The sequence below is a fragment of the Benincasa hispida genome, chromosome 9, assembly GCF_027475165.1.
Source record: "Benincasa hispida cultivar pf3 chromosome 9, pf3_genome.v1.1, whole genome shotgun sequence".
Taxonomy (NCBI): Eukaryota; Viridiplantae; Streptophyta; class Magnoliopsida; order Cucurbitales; family Cucurbitaceae; genus Benincasa; species Benincasa hispida.
This window is the reverse complement of record NC_143486.1, coordinates 80466604-80490004: the sequence shown is the minus strand read 5'-3', so window position 1 is coordinate 80490004 and position 23401 is coordinate 80466604. Positions and strand designations below refer to the sequence as shown.

Sequence of the window (23401 nt, the reverse complement as noted above, 5' to 3'; positions counted from 1 at the left end):
TTTTGAGGATGAGTATCTTCCACTTGGGGAATAGGTTGCATCCCCTACTTATGAACTTCCCCATGAATCACTTTCTCATATATATCTTCCTCGTGAATTTCTTCATCAGATGAAGACTCGCCAAGATCATCATCATCAATATGATCTGGTACATTATCATCAGGTTGTATCTCACCAACATCATCATGTACATTATCAACATTCTCATTTCTTGGCTGAACAACAGAAGGAGTAGAAGTAGAATCATTAGTAGTATCAAAATAAAATTATGAAGTAGAAGTGTGCCTTGTACTAAGAAAATCTGCACCCTTCTCGTGCTGAAAGAATACTACATTTTTGCTTCTCACTACTTTTTTCTTTTCTGGATCATAGAGCCTATAACCATACTCTTCAACCAATAACCAACAAAAACACATGGATTGGTCTTCGAATCAAGCTTTGACCTTTGTTCTTTAGGCACATGCATATATGCTTTGCTACCAAAGACTCTGAGATGCAAATAAGTGGGATCATATCCCTTTCATGCTCTCTCTAGAAGGTCTAGACCTAGAGGAATTGATGGAAACCGATTAATCAAATACAAGGCACGTTGCACTGTTTCACCCCAAAATTTCTTAGGAAGATCAAATATTCTAAGCATACACCTCATCTTATCCACAATGGTTCTGTTCATCCTCTCAACAACTCCATTGTGTTGTGGTATGCCAGGCTCTATCTTCTCATGTCTAATGTCATGTTGTGAATAATAATACTTGAACTCATTCGAAGTATACTCACCACCATTGTCAAACCAAAAATACTTCAATTTTCTTTCAATCTCCTTTTCTACCATGACATGGAACTTCCTAAAAATCTCGAACACTTAGCTTTTTGTCTTCAACATATACACCTAAGTACTTCAAGTAGTATCATCAATAAAAGTGACAAAATATTTATCCACCAAGTGACTCCACCTCAGTAGGCCCATAAATATCATAATGTATTAACTCCAATTTTCATTGCCTTCTAGTGGACTTCCCATAAAAGGAAATTCTATGTTGCTTACTGGTGCTTGAACTTTATGAAGTAGAAATGTGGATGATATGCGTTGATGAGATTGCGTTGTGCACTCAAGTTTCCTTAGCGGAATCCAAGTATAAATTCCATTGAGTTTCCTAGTAAGTCCAAGGTCGAACACAAGGACTTGTGAAGACAGGTTGCGTTGGTAATTTTTAGGAAAACTTTATGGTAACCGAATAAATAAATTGTTGGTTTGTTGTTGATTGCGTTAATGAGAAAATAAATAAAATGCGACGGATTTGAGAAAAGTCAGTTATGTGATAGATGCAGTGAGTATGCGATGAACGGGTTGAGAATATCTTTAGCTAGCGTTACTTGGGAATGCATCAGACTATACAATCATGCTACCACCATGCACAGTAAGTCATTTTCCAATGCAAATGCGATGCTCCTAAGTCTAGGACGCATGTGTTGAATGCAAAAGTGTCCATAGAGCTTATCCCTAAGTCTCTACTCTTGTCCTATGCGATGATGCAAAATGCATAAAAGCAAGGTGACTGCATACAATCATATCTTATCTCTAGGATGCATGCGATGCGTTGATAATAAATAGTGCTCATTTCTAAGCTCCTATCTTTTGATTATGCATTCTAATCTGACTCTCCCGAGCCTAGATTCTAACCTGACCTTCCCAAGTCTAGATCCTGGCCTTAGACTACCCTTCCGAGTATCTCTAATGAACGAATGAAGCATACATAATACAAGATAATCGCATAGCATGAAGATTCCCTAGCTATGCTAGTAAAATTCTTCTCAACTCATTCAACTAATTTAGCTACTCATGCATAAATAACAGAGAGTGAACAGATATAAAGAAATAGATTCCATTTCAATAAATGAGTGGAGTACAAAATGATAATGGAAGTTTAAGGTAAAGAGCTTGGTAGCAATTCCTTGCTGACCGAGGCTTTTACACTGTAATCTCAATTCGGTTCTAAAGATGTTCTCGCTTCCACAGGTGTCGGCCCTCTCTCTGTCCTTGAAGCTTCCTGTGCTCCCCAAGCTTACCGGAATGATCTATCAGCACAACCTTCTCTCTCGCATCTTCTTTAAAACGAAAAAAATGGAAAAAGACGTGCAAACTGAAGTATGAAATCTCTAACTGCTGAACCCCTTTTCTGAAGGATGCCTCTAGTATTTATAGAACATCCAAAGTGAACGGCGGCTTCTCTCTCATGATTGTATAGATGGGATGGCTTAATTCCTAACTGATGCGTCGAATATTTGTCACCGAAAAGCTTAATGTACTTGTGATCGTTATCGGCTTTCAACTTAATTCGGAGTCGACTGTCATCAGTTTTCTGTCCCATCACGATTAATTAGCCTTTCACCCAGATGCACCCACCAAGTTGGCTGACCAGGTTGTGGCAATCCTTCTCGAGCGAATGTTTGCGAGCACAATCATCATAAAGCCTTGCGGTGAAGTTGGGCTTTATCAATGGTTTTCTATGATCGCAATTCTTGCATTGCGTCAACGATATTCTGCACAAAAATACAAAAATCAACTGTTCTAATGTGATGAATGCATGCGATAGCAATATTATGAAATTGATGTTTAATGGACGCAAATTAACATATTTCATCGACACAATCTAACATTGTTTAAGAACTTAGCATTATGATAACGTGCATTTCTGCCCGTTATTACTTACCTGCTAAAGAATGATCACAATGGTCAAGAGAAATTGTTTTATCAACAGGGATAAGAGATTTGCCTGCCAACAATTTAATCCCCTTATCGCTCATATTCCCTAGCCTTCCATGCCATAAATTTGGAGAATTATTTTCTTCTACTGCATTAAGCTTAAAAGAACATATGCTCAAGTTTACTTTATACAAAGAGCAACACAACTCACCTCGAGCAACTATTATTGAACCCTTTGACAATTTCCACTTACCATCACAAAAGGTATGTCAAAATACTTCTTGATCAAGGACATTTGCAAACAACAAAAGGCGTAAATCAGGAATATGGTGTACATTCTTTAATGTAAGCGTGCACCCAATACTTGTCTTCACACGAATATCAACTAACCCAACTATGCTAGTTGAACTCTCGTTTCCCATTTTCACACTACCGAAATCACAAGATTGGTAGTTTATGAAATAATCTCTTTTAGGAACACAATGGTATGAAGCACCTAAATCTATCACCCACCCTATGTTTGAACTCTCTACGTGATGACACTCACTGGTTGCACAAATCGAGGTGACAATATTATCACTCTAAGAAATAATAGCTGCAATATTTTATCATCTTCCTCTTTTTGCGAGTCTTGATTCTTACTTTGTTCTTTCTTCCAACGATAGCATAACTTTTTTTATATGGTCAGGCTTGTTACAATAATGACATGTCCTGGTTGAAGGAACTCTTATCAAATAGTACCTATGAGCGGAAGCAAGATCACTCCAAATTCATTGTGACAAAAAAAACAAGCATTCACAAGCGTACATAGTAATTATGCATTTCATAACAAATTATGGCATGCTAAGAACAAATAAAAACAAAGGACAAAGAGACTCACCTTTGAAGAACTTTTCTTCTCTTTTATCTCTCGCTCTCGCTTGAAACATCACCTCTCGCTATCGCTGTGAACACCAAACCAATCGTCTACCCAATCTCGTTGTCGCTCAACACCGAACGGTCTTCTACACGAACAAGCAGCAACGTGGACGCCACCACTCAGTGACCTTGGTATTCTCGAAGTGAGAATCCAGAAGGTATGGGCTCTGTTGGATTTGGTAGAGGGAAAGAGGAAAGAACAATTGTATTCAATGACCAAGCAAGTGAAAGAGGTTTGGAGTCTATCGTATAGACTGGTGCTTGGTCGTTTAGTAAAGGGTGCACGATCGTTTAGGTAATCGGGTTTGATCGTTTAGACAATCGTTTAGGTAATCTCGCTCTCACGCGCAATCTCTTAGTAAAAGCTACAAGATCGTTTAGACGCGTGTACACGATCGTTTAAGAGAACTTGAGCTGTTGTGCAGGTTCTCGTTGGCTAGACGATAGACAATGTATAATTAGTGAAGATTATCCGATTTTTAAACAAAATGAAATCTATTTTCATTTTATTCTTCAGTTATGAAAACTAAATGCAACCTCCCACTTTCACGCACAGTCATGTAGAAAACCACCAACAATTATCTCATAATTGTTTAATTATAAATAAATATAGTAACTAACTTATCATATTATATTTATAACCTATAGTTTTAATATTACATCATATGCAACATTTAAACCATAGTCTTTTTCTCCTCTACTAGATATAAATCATATTTATATCCTTTTCCTCCAATTAATGTATCTCTTACATCATGTCAACTATATCATATATAATCAAACTCCCTCTTGTCAATTTGAACACTTCAAACTGATCCAAAAACTGATTCTCAATTTGAATCCTTTGAGCTACCAAGGGGACTTTATGAACCTGAGGCTTGAAGCTCCAACGGTACGTGAATAGTTGACTAAACTCTTTAGCCACGAGATCCACTATTCATTAACTGCCAGGCACTTCACTAAAGACCGACGGCTGCACTCTTCTCTCCACAGATATATATATATGTCCATCGGATATAACCAATCAACAGTACGATAACCCTTCACAGATGCTCGTAAGTACAGCTAGGCCAATTTTCCATTTTGCCCCTATAGTTACGTCTAACTCCTTAAGTACTACCGATCCCTCTAGTGAACAATACAACATAGTCCTACTATTTATGGACACCTCTCAGGCCATGAGAAGGTGTGTGGTGCCACATCGTTCAAGCCTCGGAATCAGTCTTTAAGGGAGTAATCTATCTACTTACCCCTACTTCGGGGAAGGAGTGAATTCCATCTTGTGTAGTTGAGTTCTCAGCTCCTAAATCAAATGAATCCCTAAAGTAGTAGGTTTGAGTCAACAATCTGGCCACTTACACCCATGCAAATCAAAGGACCGCCCTCAAAGGTAAGAGTTCCCAACTCACTCAGAATTAAGCTCATGTTATCTATGGTCATCTTAGTGAAATGAAATCTCTGTCATGAATGGTGTTATATAACGAGACTATAACACTTAGTGGTTCGATCTTATACAAACTTCTTTGTATAGGACGCCCCCGCTCGCATGTCTCCACGTGAATGATCAGGATTAGACCATCTATAGCACGTCACAACACTTGTAACAATCTACAAAGCGGGTCGCATCCGCAATGTCACCAGGATAAGGTTTCCCTCCTATATTCATATACTACTGACCATTTTGGTTATCACTTAAAGCATGATTCATCTGTATGTCTCCACATACATGCTTAAGTTACAACGACAACTAGGGATCTTAGTTTATTGGTTTGTGGTAAAACAATTAAAACATCTCATGTTTCATATACAACAGTGAAGAACTCATATATTATCATATCACAAGCATTTGTTCAAAATAGATGTTTACAAACTACAAGACCCAATGAGAGTTTAGGGCATCAACCCCAACACTAGTCTCTTTGTTTCTAGACTTGGACCTCCCTTTTGAGTTACCACAATCTTTAGGTTCCTTACCTTTGTTACTTCCCCGATTCTCAACAACAAGAGCATGTGAATTATCAACTCCCATCTCCTTTCTTCTTATATCTTCATTGAACATGCTCTATTTGATAACATCCAAAGACAAAAACACTTTCTGAAGCAGAGTTACTAATAGTCAGAACCAAGGTTTCCCAATTGTCCGACAAAGAATTCAACAAGAACAAAGCCTATAATTCATCATCAAAATTGATCTTCATAGCAGTTAGCTTATTAATAATATCCTGAAAGTCATTTAAATGCTCATAAACAAACTTCCTGCCTTCAATTTCAAATTAACAAGTTGTTTGATTAAAGAAGCTTTGTTATGTGTGGTCTTCCTTTCATAAAGACCTTCCAATTGATTCCACAAACTCGTATGGGTAGAACTCTTTAGACACATGGTTGAAAATACTAATATCAACCCACTGTCTAATAGTCGCCAAAGTTTTTCTCTTTAACTTTCTCCAATCTTTTTCTTCATTTTCTCTAGTTTTGCAGGTTTAGAAATTGTGTCATCTGCTTTTGTGGTTATTTCAATTGGATTAAACAAATCTTTTCAATATAACAAATCCTCCATCATTGGTCTCCAAATGAAATAATTGGTTGATGTCAATTTTTTTCATTGAACTACCTCTACCATTACTACTAGATCCATAATAATGATTAAATTAAAACTCGCTCTGATACCAACTAATAGCACCCAAACAATATAACACAACTCACTAAGATCTCCTAAAAAACAATCAACTAAAAAATTTTCTCCAAAACATCATAAATAAATCATCAAATAATCACCAAGCAATCAATCAACAATAGGCAGCAATAAACCACAAAATTTTAGAAGGCTAAAAGCAAAGAGCACACACGAATTATATATGAAAAATACCTTCGATGTAAAGAGTAAAAACCACAGGACCTGTGAGGAGTCCACCCTTGTCAACTTCTCTTATTATGATAAAATTGAGGAAAAAAGAACCCAAATAAATCATACAAAAGCTCACTACCCACCAATACTTTCATACATAAAAGATGAATAAAAGGAATGAAAATCACCCAATTTTACAGATTCTGTTCCACATTAATTATAGATAAACTAGAGCTCCTACAACAATCCAACCATTCAAAACGAGACCGTATGCATCCTAAACAGGCTGACTAAATTTTAGCATAATCCAACGGTTCAAACTTTGACAATTGACAACTTTGTGGAAGCTATCGCTGAAAAACCAAACTGCTGTCTTTCTCTCCGATTTTCTGCTTCTTTTTTCACCTCTTTTTCCTTAGGTCATCCTTATATCACATAAAAGAAAACCTAGGGCTTTCAAGATGGACCAATCTAAAAAATTAGCTCCAATTGAGCTCACAAAACATAAATTTAAAATAAAATCTTGTTTGTGCAACAAGTGAGTTGGAGACCCACAACATTTTGTGCATCGATGTCATCTTGTTATCTTCTCTGACAATTAGGTGGTGAAGATTGGCCATTGTTTATCATGGTTTGTTGAAGAAAGGAGAAGACAAATCATGAGTCTTTATGACAGTAACTAAAGCAACAGAAAAGTAAAAGAATTTATATAATAATATTATTATTAATTACCTTGATTTTTAACTTAATAAACTCCCATTAAACAATCCGATAAAGTTAACTAATGGTCAAATGGATCCTGGGACTAATTAAAACTATTATCCAAACTAAAATCAAATAAATACCTACTTCAAACCTCACGGACCAATGCGTATTTTGCTAAAGAAAGAGATAAGGATAATAGAAGGAAATGTGTATAGAGAGATTAGAGGGAGAAAGTATAAATATACTGTGCCTTTTAAACTATACTGTCCATATACAATGAGTTCAAAATATGCTTTTTCTGATTCCCACATAAACACAAAATTTTGATTTCAATCGCACTTATGTGATGGCTTCATGTACACAACAACAAAGCGCAACTGCTAATGTGCTGCTTTCAAATAGGCTATGGTGAGTTGTTTCCAGAGGAAACATTCCTACAAACCTCTCTGCCAATGCACCATGCTCGGTTTCGGCTTGGAGTTGCAGTCGGAGAGTTTCCTCTAACTTTGCTGGATGAGAATGTCATATCGGGACTGTTTGAGTGACCAGTAAGCGGCTGCCACGCATTGAGATCGCACATCTGAACGTCACGAATGTTCAAAAGACTCATCCCTGGAAAACAACATGTTGGTGTAGGTGAATTTGGGTTGCACATAGCATCCTCTTGCAGAACATCTCCAATTCTAGACAGTATGCTGTAAGCTAAGTTTCCAAGCACCCGCGAATACGCTTCCAGAATCAAATGCCCAACATCCTATGAAAATTCAAACAGAAACTTGTATGATTTATGTTATTATTGTGCCAACAAGAACAGAACTCCCAGACCCAACACTAGCATTGTTTACCAAAGATTGGGAAGTCAATGTACATGAAAACAATAAAATTTTCTGTATTATAATGCACTGTTTGTTCCAGAAAGGGAAATGGTTCTACTAAGAGAGTTCAGTCCATATTTTTATGTTATCCCTTGTTCTCCTTAAAACAGAGTGTTTGTTTTCGGATTATTACGAATCAAGATTACCATCCCAACAGAGATCTCAATGTAAATATCATACTGCAATGTCATAATCTACCGATCTAATAAGTAAAAAGACATGAGAATGAGAACCGCACTTTCATTTAGACTGGAAGCAAGGGAGACGTAATGGATGCCCAACTCGGCTAATGATGAATGCGAAAAAAACATATACCTTCCCATGTTGGATTTTTGAAACATCCAGAAATGTTTGGGGATGATTTGGATATTTTAATTTCAGTAGTTGTAGAAGAAGCTCGGCTCGATCAGTAAGTAATTTCAACTTATCAATCCCAGCCGCTGGGTCCTTGACAAATGGCCAAGAAGTTCGAACTGGAGATTTATTGCCACTTTGTTCAGTGTATTTCTCTTTCAAGGAGAATATTGCAGCTTCAAGGCGGTTTATGGCCTCGAGAACTCCATGGTCGGATTTCAGATTAAGCTGATTCAGCATGTTCTCGGCTGGACCAGATTCTGATGTCAAAATCTTGTAGAGTTCTTCGCTCATATTTGCTTTTCCAGACTGTACAATTCATGGTAGCCAAAAAAAGTTATAAGACATAAATCTAGATCTCCCAGGTTCTAACCCTATTCATATTACCCAATAAAAGCTTGGTTTCTAACTAAAAAAAATGTTCTACCCATTCATGAAATGCTCACAAAAAGTGTCATTTTAAGAAAATACAACATTACACATGTAGGGGAATTCGAAATTTCAACCTACAAGGGAACCAATATCTCAACCGTTGTATGCTCAATTTGGCCAAAAGTCTTCAATTTATAGAAATATATACATGTGACACATCTAATATCATCTGAAAGCCCATAATCAAAATTATTAAAATTCATCTACTTTGTTATTATAGTTAAACTGTGATCCGTTTTGTCATGGTTGCAAAAAATTTGTCTATAGTATGCATAATTCTTAGCAGATAGAATTGTACTGTATAAGTGAATAGAGAATGCTCACAGCTCGGACTGCATCCCTTATAACAGTTGGTACGGGCATTTCACGCAAAATACTTTCATTGATGGATTTGGCAGCTTTGAATACTTGATGTACAACCCGGCCATGGTTGAGCAATTTCTTCCTCTCATTCTCAGATAGCCCAGTGGATGGTACTTGTGGTAATGGAAGCCACCACCTTGTGCTTTGGCCCATACTCCTGCTTTTTCCTTCAGCCCTGCTACCAACTTCTGCATACCAATACTCGGTCTTCACCATTGAATCCAGCGTTCCCTGTAATAAAAGAAAATAGCATATAATTCAGGAAGATGAGCTATAATATAAGCAATAAAAAGGTACATTAGCAAGTACAGATGGTAATTAGATCACCTACAATTAACATGGAATCTAACTTCTGGAGAGCGGGAAGATTCATGTGGATGTCTCCCCGAACCTTTGGAGTCATTATCTGCAAAAATTTGAGCATAAATTCTGGTTAATATGAGATTCAAAAACACATTTCACAGTTCTGGTTGCAACTAAATCACAACTAACCTCCATCACTCTACCACTGGTACCATTTTGCTTTGTAGGAACCAATTCGACCATATAGTGGGTAGGAGAGAGCAACCAGTCCATTTCCCTTCGCCATTTACTCTTCCTCTCCTCAGGAAGAGGTTCCAATTTCCATAATTCTCCAAAGACAGAGGCTGCAAAACCTTAATAATTATTTCAAGGTCGAGGCTGGGAATGAATGACAAGATCATGAGATATTTAAATAAAAAGGTCCATTACGATGAATAAGAAATGCCATTTATTGTCTACCTGCTAGGTTGGTGATGGCATTAGACAGAGACAAGGCAGAGCTCAGCCCTTTCTGCCCTCCTGTGACATCTTCACCAAGCAATAGTTTTGTGAACTTTTCTTTCATTGCTTCCATGTCTGAAGCCTGAACGGTGTAATCATGTTTCTCTTTCATGTAAAAATGCTGAGGGCTTTCTGGTAGTTCCCACTCATCCAAATCCTGCTCGTCCCTATGCATTGCCAACCATTTTGAGGAGAAAGATCCACAAGCATCCTTGCTAGAAGAAGAGCTTGAATCATGATCTTCCAGTGAATCAGTTGTACATTCATCTGCTCGGCTCGATCTGCTTTCATTTTCGTAGGTTTGATTGGTTAAAACGCAACTCTCAAGACCATTAAAAGTCATAATCCCTGAGTCCCACGGAAAAATTATTTGTCAATAATAACTTTAGGTTAACTTACATTAAATTTAAGCAAACAAAAAAGCGAGCAATCAAGAGGAGAGTTGAAGCGTCTACGTCTTTCTGAGTTAATTATGAAAAAGAAGATAAAAGATGAAAAGCATCTGATATAAAATATCAAAGCAGTATGATTTTAACTGCCTGTGCTCATAAATATTGGTGTGGAGACATAAAACTCTGAGGACTTTCTACTATACTGTATCGTTGGTCTTTCTCAGGAATATAAACAGACATGCTAGAAAAACAAATTGGCTTCCAAAACCCACCAATTAAGGATCAATCCTTCTGTTGTTGAAAGTTTTATTATGTGATCATCTTATGAATCCAGGGACCAAAATTTTAAGATTTCTTTCCCTGCAAAACACACTCCATCCTCTTCCCATTCCAATGACTTCCCCGAACATTTGCAGCATATTTTCTATTTTCGCCGCTGAAAAACTCGCCTGGATTTTAATGATTACTTCCTCGCTCAGATATCAGTGGCAAAACTAGAAGGGACGTACACACAATTCTTATCTAGGGATCAAAAAATTGATATTCAATGTTTTTTACTCCTTGCGGGTAACATTGTTCGCGAGGGAAATCAAACATGAGGGCTAAAGACTTAAACAGGAGTTATTGGCCTGAGTTAGCGTTAATTAGGGATTAGTTAATGGGCACGATCTTCACTGGATTCTCACGTGGATCTTCTTACCCATTGGAAGACAAAGGAGAAACGACAAAAGACAAATTCCTCATCCCTGTTCTAAAACAGTTGAATAACGTGTGTAAAGGCCAAATAATAATTAGTTAGGCCTGACTGCCACAGCTAGAAAGAGAACATTTACGCATACTAGTTCTAGCGAAGGTGTTCCAAATTTTGTTTCTCTTCGTTGACTATGTATGTACACAAGCAGATGCGAATGCAAAGGCTACTCTTGTAAAAATAATTTGGACTTGCCATTTACAGACTATAGAACAAATAAGACCTACAAAATTTGACCATTCATATTGATTTCTGAGCGATGGGGTTCATATTATCAGAAAATATACAGCCCAAACGAAAACAGAAACTTCGGTAATTATTGTTATTTGGGCCGTAGTCAGATACCATCATACTACTTCCAAGAAAGAATAAGACATCCAGAACTGCTCCAAAGCCAACTGGCTCAAGACACACCGCAAAGTTTGTCCATCTTTTCTGGCAATTTGGATACTTGTCTGAAGATATGTTTGAATGGTTTTCGCCCAAAAATGAAAATCAGAACCAAAATATGGAGGAGGATGAAAGCAACGGCAATTAGTGAGCTGAATTTGTCCTTTTCGTCTGGCATGTTGGAAGCTCAATAATCCCTAAAATTTTAAATCAATTGCCCCGGACGCACAAGTCATACAGCCAGACTTTTCTCAAATGCGTAATGTCCCTACTTATATTTTCTTTGTCTACTTCAAATGAGCTAACTCAACCATAATTGGCATAATTTTGGTTTTTTAAGTCAAAGCATCAATCACCCATCCCCGTTTGTTAAAAAAAAGGGGGTGTTTATTAAATGATATATTAGATGTCAATTTTTTTAAATAATAAATAATATATTCTATTCAATTTAGAATCCAGACCGCGTCCAAGATTTGAGCCATCCGTGGAAAACTGATAAAATGGGAAGCCAAGGAAATCTAAAGTCACGGATTTCTCACCCGGACACATCACCCATGTGCTAAGCACGAACAAATCACATGGACCAACGCCTGTTATTTTTATAACGGGGCCTGGAGGAGATCACTTAGCGTCTACAGCAAAACCAAAAGATTTAAAAATTTTGGCACCATTTATACGTATTCCATGCTTAAAATCAAAATAACCATGGTATTCAAAGAAATAACATTCTTTTCAGGGAAAAAAATAGAGAAAAACTAATAGAAAAGGCTAAACTTCAATGCTAAAAAAAATTAAAGAAAAACTAATAGAAAAGGCTAAAATTCAATGTTTTAGTTTATTTAATTCACTTGGCTTGTAATATCTTAATAATTACACTACTCACACGAATTATTAAATTAAAACTAGAATCACATGATCGTTTGAACAAGGATGTATTCTAAAAAAAGAAAACATATAAACAAAGATGTGGTTATGGATAATCTTAAGCAGGTAATTCTAGCATAGCTAAGTGTATAAAGCATCAATTACCATCTCGGAGGTCAATGTTTCTATCCCTACTCCCATAATTGTTGGACGAAAAAAATGATAGACTCGAACATGAGACATGATAATACATGGCATTTCTCATTCTTCGCACAACAGCCCATGTAATTTTACCAAATGCATTAATAAATTTTCTCCTCTAGTATAGTATAGTTCCTATGAATTTTTAAGTTTTTTTTTAATTTTTAAGTTTTTTTCTTTTCCAAGAACATAAGAGGGTGAGAATTTGAACCTTGGATGTTTTGATGTGGATAAAATGTTTTTTTAGTTTCTAAAGACTAAAATAAGTATAAGTTTATCCTTTAAAAAAGGTTCATAATAAATTATCAGTTCTTTTTCATCGCGTACTATGCTAACATGTCCTATGTCCATGCCCCGAGTGTACCCTATCAAATCCCTCACGTGTTCTAAGCATGTCCGAAATTATAAAAATAATAAACCAGCCGCTCTAAATCTAAAATCAATCTAACAAGGCCTAAAACCTGTCCATGTATATCAATGTCCAACAACTCAAAAACGGTGTTCATGCTTTCTTGTTTCTTTTTTTTTTTTTTTTAATTTGTTTCTTCCCTTTTTTTCCTAATACAATGCCCCCTGCCCACCCTGCCCCCACCCCCAAAAAAGAAAAACCCCACATTCTATGCATAGAACCAGAAACCCAACCCATTTACGAGCTTTGATGTCCTCCAGTACATTTAATACTGCCATCAGAATCATAAATGAACGCACCAGAATTTGCATGGGACTAACCAATGGGTCAGGTAAGGCTAATAAGAAGCAGGGAAACACTTGGTAGTAATATCTGCCTACTACACCCACTCTAACCCTTTTCACATGATCTGACCCTCCGGACCCATCGTTTCCCTCGATCCCCCTTAATTTCTTTACCAAACCCTAACAAACACGTTCTTTACTCTCAACCTGGCCCACCATCATCGCCCCTTTTCTTTTCAAATTCAGCCTTTCTTAGCAATAAAGAAATTCCAAGGGAAAAAAAAAATCCTTCGTAGCATGTGAAGTTGTGGATATGGTGAGTGTATTTCAAACTAATATAGCTAGTCAAACCTGTATGAATAAAAAAATGTCCTAGTGGCATGTGGAGTTATTCCTAATTTTTCAAATTCAAATCCGTTGTAGTTACTTTTTGAATTTACAGTGAGATTTAATATCAGTCAAGCACAAAGTTACTTCAGAAACTTTTAAATAATAGACTAAAATCTAGCTGAAGCCAAAAAAATAGTAGTAAAATTGAATTTGATGAGCCAAATGGTACTGATGCGTAAAACAGTAAAGGGAAGCTAAGGCTTACTCTCTTGCTCGTCCATGTCCAGGCTGACCCCTCGGTCCCTTGTGCAGCAAGCCAGTCTTCTCCGCATCGACATCATCTTGTTATCTTCTCTGGCAGCTTGAGGCTATGGAGAAAATTCGATTGACCAAAATCACAGTAGACTTGCAGCAGACAATGTGACGAACAGACCGATCAACACAAGCCCACTACATGATTATTGATCAAGAATTAGTCCTTTCAGGATGAGTAATATGAAATCATGTAACGAGGTCATCGATTTGAAGGGGGAAAATGTCCATATACTAAGGATAGAGATGAAATTATAATCCAATCAAACCTGTTTCTGATTGGCGTTTGATTTGAGTTTAAAATAATAAGATTAGGGAAACGAAGAAGTCAACAGGACCAAAAGGTAAAAGAAAGATAAAGGAAAAAGGGGAAACGAAAAGGATTATATGAATTTTACAGAGAAACTGGTAGAAAATGGACTTTACCATCATGATTCAACAGAAAAGAAAAAATATATATTGAAAAACCAGTTCTCAAAAGTTGCATAAAGGAAACTTGAGGAGAACCGGAAAAGGCAAGCACACGAGGTTGGGCGCCGAGAAAGGTCACGAACTTCAATAGACTCACAGAACCACTAAACTTCGAGCAAAACAAGATGTCTAGAACTCGAACATCATTTCCTCATCAGTCTCTCTCCGTTTTCTGTAGCTTAAGAGAAGCGATACAGAAGAAATGCAACCAACAAACAACGCAGTGTGGAAAACAAAACAATCCTAGTGAATCGTGAAGTCGTACAGAAGACGGAAACGAGAAAAACCTCGAAACCAACCAGCCCTAGGATCTGGCGCAAATAAGGCAAAATGCAAAAGTAAAGCCAAACAACCTGAGTCCAGAAAACGGATTTCGCAGCGGCGTTTCACGGCGGAGCCGGAACAGCATCTCCCAACAAACTCAATCTCAAAAGCTACTTCACCAAAAGCTCCACTGAACCCTAAGCGAAGAAATGAACTCCCATTACAGAGCTTCGAGAGGATGAAAATGGCAGATGGATTAAGAGTGTGAAAGGAGGGAAAGAAGAAGAAGGAGAATGAGTATTTAGAGAGAGAAGAGAACTGTAGGAAGTGGAATACGGTTTTGGCGCGTGATAGCACGCACTGTTAGTCCATCTGGTCCGTCCGTTTAAGCATGATCAAAGTGGGCTGCGCGTTTGGACTCACGCGCTTTCTCACGTGGCAATTGGAAGTCCAGTTGGATTTAAAGTGGGCCCCGCGAAAGCTAATGGGCGGGGCCCAGACCCGATTATTGGATCCTTTTTGGCGGTTTCTTATTCCTCTCTTTTTCAAAACATTTTTTTTGTTTTATTTTTCATTATTCATAATGATTAATTAAAAAAGTAATGATAATAATAACAATAATAATCGATTCCGTACCAACTTATATTATAATTATTTTAAAAAAAAGATAAACTTATACCTTAGAATTGACTCGCATCGTCAAAATGAATTTAACTCAACAGTAATTAACATGAAATTCTTCTCTATAGTTCGAATGTTCGATCTTTTATCTCCTATTTAAAATTTATTTAGATACAATAATTAATCTAAAACTGGTAATACTTCTTTAGATACAATAATTAATCTAACATAGAGATAGATAAGATAATCAAATAGATAGTAATTTTGTCACTAAATTTGAGGGATTTGTTTGGTTTTCTCTATTTTCATTTACTTATTCAAATAGAATTATATTTTTTTCCTTTTTGCTACTTTATAAATATTTTTTAGAAAGATAATTTTATTTTACGTGAACTTGCACATATTGTAAATGTAATTTAGGGAACATAAGATACAAATTGCTGACAAATTATACGAATTTAATCACTTGTGATTATTCGCTTTTTAAAATTGATACATCGGATGATACTTGACTCAATGTCATTCATTATCTTCCATGAAGTTGGAAGTTTGATCATTCATCTTCTCCGGGAGCTACTAACACGACAAATGAAGCAATGTCTGTCAATTACTATTGAATTATATTGATTTGGTAAAATTGAAAATCCATAATCTATAAAACAACAGTTAAAACTTATATTCTTACAAAACACAGATTTAAAAACTAACTAATGTAATAAGTATAACTCTAATTCTTACAATATATTTAAAAAGAAAATATACAAAAAAAAAATTAATAATTTAAGATTGAGAAATAAAGTAATTAATTAATCAATGCGAGAGTTTTTGTTTTTTTTTTTTTCTTCCATTTTTTATTTTTCTCAAGTTGTTTTTTAAAATTATTATTATTATTTATGTTAATTACCATTAAACTATATTCATCACCATAAAATAGAAAGTTAATGAAAATTATAAAATAACAGTTAAAACTTGTATTCTTACCCAACACAAAATTGAAAAACTAACTAATGTAATAAGTATAATTGTAATTCTTACAATATTTTTGTAAAAAAAAATTGTCGTGAAGAAAATATACAAAAAAAAAATTAAGATTGAGAAAATAAAGTAACTAATTAATCAATGCACGAGTTTTATTATTTTTTTTCCTTCAATTACTGATTTTCATAAGTTATTTTTTAAAATTATTATTATTTATATCAATTACCATTGAGTTACGTTGACTAGGTAAAATAAAAAATTATAAAATAACGGTTAAAACTTATATCTTTACCCAACACAAAATTGAAAACTAAGTATAACTCTAAAAAGGACAGAAGTAGTTAATAATTTAAGATTGAGAAATAAAGTAATTAGTTAATCAATGCAAATTTTTTTGTTTGTTTTTAATTATTATTATTATTATTATTATTATTATTTACGTTCAATCAAATAAAATTAGTACTTGATGTATGTTTGAATCAAATGCGGTGTATATATAAGAAGACAAATTCTATGTATTGGACAAAAATAAAGCTGGAAGGAAATCTCAAATTATTGAATAAGTAAATTAAAAAAAGAGGTGACATATTATTATTATTGAAATGGGGTTTGTTTTTTTTTTATAAAAATTAATATATATTATTATCTATCAAGAAAATAGACAAATCAATTTCCTTTTCATTTGTGATTTCGATATAACAAAACGACCCGTCGATTTTTTTGGTTCATTTCATTTTCACTTTGCAAGCATTTACATTGGTTCGTACGCCTTCAAACCCTACTACTAATTTGAATTCAAAATTTGAGGAAGAGATTATTATTATTTTCATTTATATATAACAAATAGAAAGACGGGAGATTGAACTATCAACTTTTCAGATGTTAATTTGTGATTTATTCATTGAATTGACTGAAAGTTTGAAAGAGAAAATTGATTGTGGAGCTTATTCAAGACATTTCTTATGAGGGACTGTTTGGGACTCTGAGGATGTCTAAAGTTCATATGTCTGTGGAGTTTATCTATCTAGAGAGTTTATATGTCTGTGTTTGGGGTGTAGAGTTATTTAGTCTGAGTTCATATGTTTGTGTTTGGGGTGCATAGTTGAGTTCATATGTCTGGGTATTATCACAGAGATGCACAGAGGAACAGAACGAACTTCTTATATCCCTTTTCCACTCAATCCAGAAACAAAATCGGACGTTATTCCGGTTCGTCTCCATTTTTGTGAAACTATTCCTCAAGCAAGGCAGAGTTTTTTTAACTCTAAATAATATGTTTTTATTTTTTATTTTTTATTATTTTTTAAATTTTTTTATTCAATAATTCTATCTATCTTTGTTTGAATAAAATATGAATTGCAATTTTTTCTTTTAATGTTTATAACTTTTATTTCTTTCTTTTTTGGGCAATGAACAACGATTATCCCATTACATTTATTGTAAAAATATGGTTAAATAAAATGAGAAACTAAAGCAGAATTAACTCTTTCTAGCCAATTTTTCTCCATGAATTTCATTATCATCTTATTCTTTTCCTTTTTCTTTCTATTGTTACTCTATATTTTTACTATATCATATATTTTGTTAATTAAACCCCTCTCATCACCGTAACGACTAAAAGAATGACATCATATTTCTTCAATAGTTTCACTTTCATTTTCTCTAAATTTGGAGGATTTGAGAACAAATCTCTATTTTTCATTAATTTTTGTTGGAAAATATTCCAAGATTTTTTTTCCATTTTATGTTTTTTTTTTTTTTTTTTTATATGTTACTTACTTTTCAACTACATACATACTTTTCGTCTAAATATTCTTAACACTCATTTGATATGTGAATTCATTACGTATAAATATTACACTAGTAGACAAAATAATATTTTTTATATAATAAAAAATCCTACAACGGACTTTAACATCATTCTTATAGTAGTCGGAAGTGGTTGTCGAAATTGATTATCGAAGATGATTTTTGTTGGATTTTTTAGTCAGAAGTGGTTGTCGAAGCCTGAGGTTGGTCACATGAAGGTGTATTGGAGTTGATTGTCGAAGTTTGTTATCGAAGGTGATTTTTCAAATCCTGGAGTTGGTCGGGCGAAAGTGGTCGTCGAATATGATTTTTTCTGGATATTGTAGTCGAAGGTGACTGTAGGTTGCATGAAGGTGGTATTAGAGTTGGTTGTCGGAGTTTGTTATCAAAGTTGGTTGTCGAAGCCTCGAGTTGGTCGTCAGAGTTGCTCGAGGTGATTTTCATTGGAGTGGTTGTCATAGCCTACGAAGATGGTTGTCAGAGTTTGTTTCCATAGCCAATTGGTCGCTGGAGTAGGTAACGCAAAGGTGGTCGTCAGAGTTGGGTACCGGAGGTGGTTGTCAGAGGCCAAAATTGGTTGTCAAAGTTGGTCGCGTGAAGATCGTCGGAGCTCGAAATTGGTTGCCTAAATTGTCATCAGAGGTGGTTGTCGGAGTCCAAATTTCGACGTTGGAACTGTCATTGGAGGTGGTTGTCGAAGCCCGAAGATGGTCACCGGAGTTGCCATCGAAGGTAATTGTTGGAGTCCGGAGTTGGTCGCTAGAGTTGTCATCAGAGGTGGTTGTCGGAGCTCGGAGTTAATTCTCGGAGTGTGACGGTGACCGAATTGAAACATGGGAATAAGGGATAGATGAGGTGAGTTGGGGTGAGTTGGTAAAATACCAACTCAACTCTACGAACATTTAAAGTTTGTGGACCAAACAATGAGATAGTATATTATACCAACTCAACTCAACTCATGTTGGTGAGTCAAACACCCCCTAATTGTTTTTCGAATGTTATTTACAAACTGTGATTGGAAGGAGGATTTTCATTTTTTTTTTTTAAAGAACTATTTATACAAAATGACAAAATCTAATATTCTTTGATAGAGGCTGACAGAGGCTGATAGAAGTTTGTTATTGATACTATGTGATATACGCTGACAAAAGTTTATCAGTATCTAGGGTTGACAAAATTCTCCGTCGGGCCCCGTCTCGATCGGGACGGAGAATCCCCGGTTTGACCAGAGATGGGGTTAAACCGGGGAATTTTTTCATGGCCCCATTCGGGGACGGGGATGGTATCCCCACCCCGATTTTATATAGTTATATTTTTAATATTTTATAAATATATATTTATAATATATAAAATAACTTATTTATATGTATGTTTATAATGTATACTATAGACTTATAGTGTTGTAAGTTCAATATTGAATATATAAATTATAAATTTAAGTCCAAAAGTCAAACCCAAACTTAGAAAATTAAAAGAAAAAAATAGAAAATCCCCGCGGGGATCTAATAGGGGATTCCCGCGGGAAACGGGGAATGGGGCCCCGTGGGGACCCGTTTCCCCGACGAGGGCGGGGATGGGGGGAAGTTTCCCCTACGGGGCCGGGGACGAGGGACCCTCCCCCGCCCCGCCCCGGCTTCGTTGTCAACCCTATGATAGTATCTATCAGTTTTTTTTTTACTATTTTTGTAAATAGTTTGACATTTTTTCTATTTGTGAAAAAATCTCTGATTGGAATGAATAGAGGTTGAGGATACCACAAAGAAAGTTTAGATATTTCACATTATTTATAAGATAGATGAGTTACTCATTTCATTACCAAATGATTTTTATGAGTAGAAAATATATGAAATAAAATAATTTTAAAATATTAAAAAGAAACATACTTTTTTTAATATTAATAAAAAGTTCAAATGGTTTTGTTTCAGGTGAATCTGGACCAACCTAACCCACAAGATTTACATTTATTTGAACCGAACTCAACCTAAATCGTACAAATTAGGTTGAATTGATCGGATCATCGAGTTTTTTGAACATCCATAGATATATCATGCTTCAACAATAAAAAATGAAACAATGAACCATAATAGAAGAAGTGTTTGAATAAAAGCAATGACATATTTTTGAGTAAGTTGAATTTCAAAAGGACAATGTGCAATGGAAACATCACATGTATGAGAATGGAGCATTGTGTAGTTTTGTCACTTGGAGTTGTAGGCAAAGACAATTAAATATTGAGGACCCTTTTTCTCCACTATATTATTCCTTTGAAAACAACTCTTCCATTTGCCTTTTACAGGCTTTTTTTTTTAATATATATATATATTGTTAAAATGTTTTTTTTTATTCTAACATTTAGTCCATACACTTTCAATAAATTTCAAATTTAGTCGATGTATTTTTCTATAAATTTTAAATATAGTTGTTTGAAATTCATTTTCATTGAATTTGGTTAAATAATAACAATAGTTTTAGGTCAAAGAAAATACACCATATGAATATATTTTCTAAACCTATTGAAAAAATATCAATATAGACTATTTTTTATATTAAAAAAAATCAAACAATAGACTAAATTTAAACATTTAGAAATAGATTACGTTATAAAAACTACACTTGAACTTGGTCATTTGTTTAAAAAAACACCCATATAATTTAAAAAATTATAATATTACTCCCAAACCTTCATAAACGATTCAAAACCGACCTTTATAATAAAAATTATTTAAAATTTTTGACAAAAATTTAAAATATGAAATGATGTGACAATGACCTATAATGAAAATTTAGACCATCCAACATTTTAAGTCATTATTATCATACCATTCTTAGTTTGAATTTTTTAAACAAATGACAAAGTTTAAAATTTTTTATCATAATTTAATCATGAAAGTATATAAACTAAAATAGAACGATGTTCGTAAATATTTCGATCTCTTAATTAATTAATAATATATAAAGTGGGGTGCGCACTTCCACTTTCTGCTCCACATGTCGTCCATGATTCTTGTGTGAATGTGGAAAGAGCATTTGCTGGCTAGAAAAATGCCACAAACTTTTCTGTTTTTGCTGCCTATCTTTTAGAATAAATACAAAAATAAAATCTAACCTAAATGAAACTCAACGAAAATTTCACGTTTATCGTTCAAACAAAATACAAACGGTATTACAAATTCTACTAATATTCTTTTTTTTTTCTCTCCTAAAAGACTAATAATGTGTTAAATATTGTCCAGAATAAGATTCGCTCAACGTTAAGTGATATTGTCTTCCTTTTTAAAATTGAGGTTCAATCTTCCATTTTTACTGTTCTTGTACTAAAAAAACTAATGTGTTAGAACATTAAAAAAAAAAAAGACTAAATATAGAAAATAGTTGACAAGTATTTTTGAAAATAGCAAAATTTTATTATCATTGATAATTTGTCTAAATAATGACATTTTGATATATTTGAAATATTTTCGATAGTTTTATTATCTAAAATAATTAGATTTGAAAGTGAGAAATCTCACTTGAAAAAAAGAAAAACAGACTTCTTTTTTTTTTTTTTTTAATTATTTCATCTTTTGTTTTGATTTTTTGAAAATTAAGTTTATAAAATGTTATTTTCCTCTGTGAATTTATTTTTTTTTATTACCACTTTATAGAAACGTTTCCAACGCCTAACATAAGTTTTGAAACTAAAAAACGATAGTTTTTTAAATCATGTTTCTTATAATTAACTAAAATTCTTTTTTTTTTCTTTTTTTTTTCTTTTTTTCTTTTTTATAAGAAAGGTGAACCCCATAGTAAATAAATTATGAAAAGTCGACACAATTTTTGTTTTAAAAAAAATTATAAGGCCTTTAGACCATTATGTTGCTAAAAGATTTAGGCTTAGTTTGAATTTGATGTAGCTTCTATAAAATGATTCTTGGTAAGTGTGTTCTTCGAAAATTTAGTTGTGGTGTGAAACAAATTGGTGTGCATTTCAAGGTGATTTTAAAATGGTTACATTACTTCTGTTGTGTTTAGAATTACTTCACGACACACATCACTCTAAATTAATTCAATATTTAGTTTTATGCCTTTAGACGCATTTTTCAAATAATTTAAAAACCATTTTAAATGATTAAAAGTATTTTATGAGCGATTTTGAAAAGGACAAAAGTAATTTAACCGTTTTATACTCCCAACCCTCATCTAAAAGGGACAAAAGGAAAAATAAAAAATTTATCCTCTATAGCCCCTTTTAGATAGTATAGATAATTTTAATTTTTAAATACTTATTTAAAATGTTATATTTTGTTCTAATCCTCCCAAAAAATCAACCCTAAAAGCACCTATTATTTTCATGTGTTTATACGTTATTTGCTGACTGCCACAACTTTACAGTAAATGAACAAATTTGTATCTGAAATTGTAAATTGATTTTGAATGATTGAAAGTTTATTAGAAACTCGTTGTTACAAACTTAAGTTATGTAATTGTTAGCTAGGCTAGGTAAATTGCCTAAGTCCAACACTTGCTTGACGCTTGAAAACAGTAAGCTAGTGAGCAGGGCAGCATCATAATGCTTCGAAGATAGATAACGCCACCGTCGTGACGCGCCAGCCCAACGCTGAAAGGTAGAATGGTCAACATTGCAACGCTACGACTTCAACGGACAATCCTCCTTCACATGCACGCAAGCGAGCGTCAAAGTCCTATTGCAACGCTTTTTCAACACTGTAACCTATGCCACCACAGTGAGTGCAACGCTCTCCCTAGTGTTGCGACGCTACGCCAAATCTATAAGTTGATGTTTTTGGATTCAGCTAGGGGGTGTGAAGAAAAACATAGCTTGAGGACGTTTTTAGGAGATGATTAAGTCGAATTGCTGACCAAGTTTCATCATATTCAGCCGCCCTTTTACATCTTTGTTTTGTTTTTCAATATGCATATGCTAGGCTAGGTACATTTTTCTTGGATTAGTTGTATGTTTAAATTCTTGAAGGATTTCTAGTTAATTTACTGAATTATTTTGAATTCTTTGGGATGATTTGATTTAATTTTAATAAATTTTTCTGAATTGATTTGACAAATTGATTTATTGAAATTCTTGTTTGCAAATCGTCATACCCTATGCAAAAAATTTGATTGATTTAGTTGCACAAATTAGGATTGCATGTATAAAGTCTATATTTTTTCTGACCCAACTCATATATGCCCCGATTTAATCATTTCCAATTAACCATGCTATAAGATATGGATATCCGACTTGTAGTATGTCTCAACAATTAAACCCTTTGGTAATGCAATTCAGTTTTAACTTGTATTTTGCTAAGAAAGAAAAGTTGTAAATTGAAT

General features: G+C 34.4%; 1 protein-coding gene across 6 annotated transcripts; it reads right to left on the bottom strand.

The window, feature by feature from the left end:
• Nucleotides 1-7392: 7392 nt before the first annotated feature.
• On the bottom strand, nt 7393-15011 carry ROPGEF14 (RHO guanyl-nucleotide exchange factor 14). 6 transcript variants are annotated; one of them, XM_039043074.2, is made up of 8 exons: nt 14758-15011; nt 13887-14071; nt 9959-10348; nt 9689-9843; nt 9528-9602; nt 9158-9427; nt 8363-8710; nt 7393-7926 (listed from the first exon to the last, which is right to left on the bottom strand). In XM_039043074.2, exons 2-8 carry the CDS (start codon nt 13960-13962, stop codon nt 7576-7578), a joined length of 1665 nt encoding a protein of 554 aa, XP_038899002.1. In that variant the 5' UTR covers nt 13963-14071; nt 14758-15011; the 3' UTR covers nt 7393-7575. The 6 variants fall into 6 exon arrangements, with proteins under 6 accessions (XP_038899002.1, XP_038899001.1, XP_038899003.1 ...); XM_039043073.2 differs by having other exon boundaries at nt 9689-9852; nt 14758-14963; XM_039043075.2 differs by lacking the exon at nt 14758-15011 and adding an exon at nt 12073-12165 and having other exon boundaries at nt 9689-9852; nt 13887-14028.
• Between the last annotated feature and the right edge of the window lie 8390 nt (nt 15012-23401).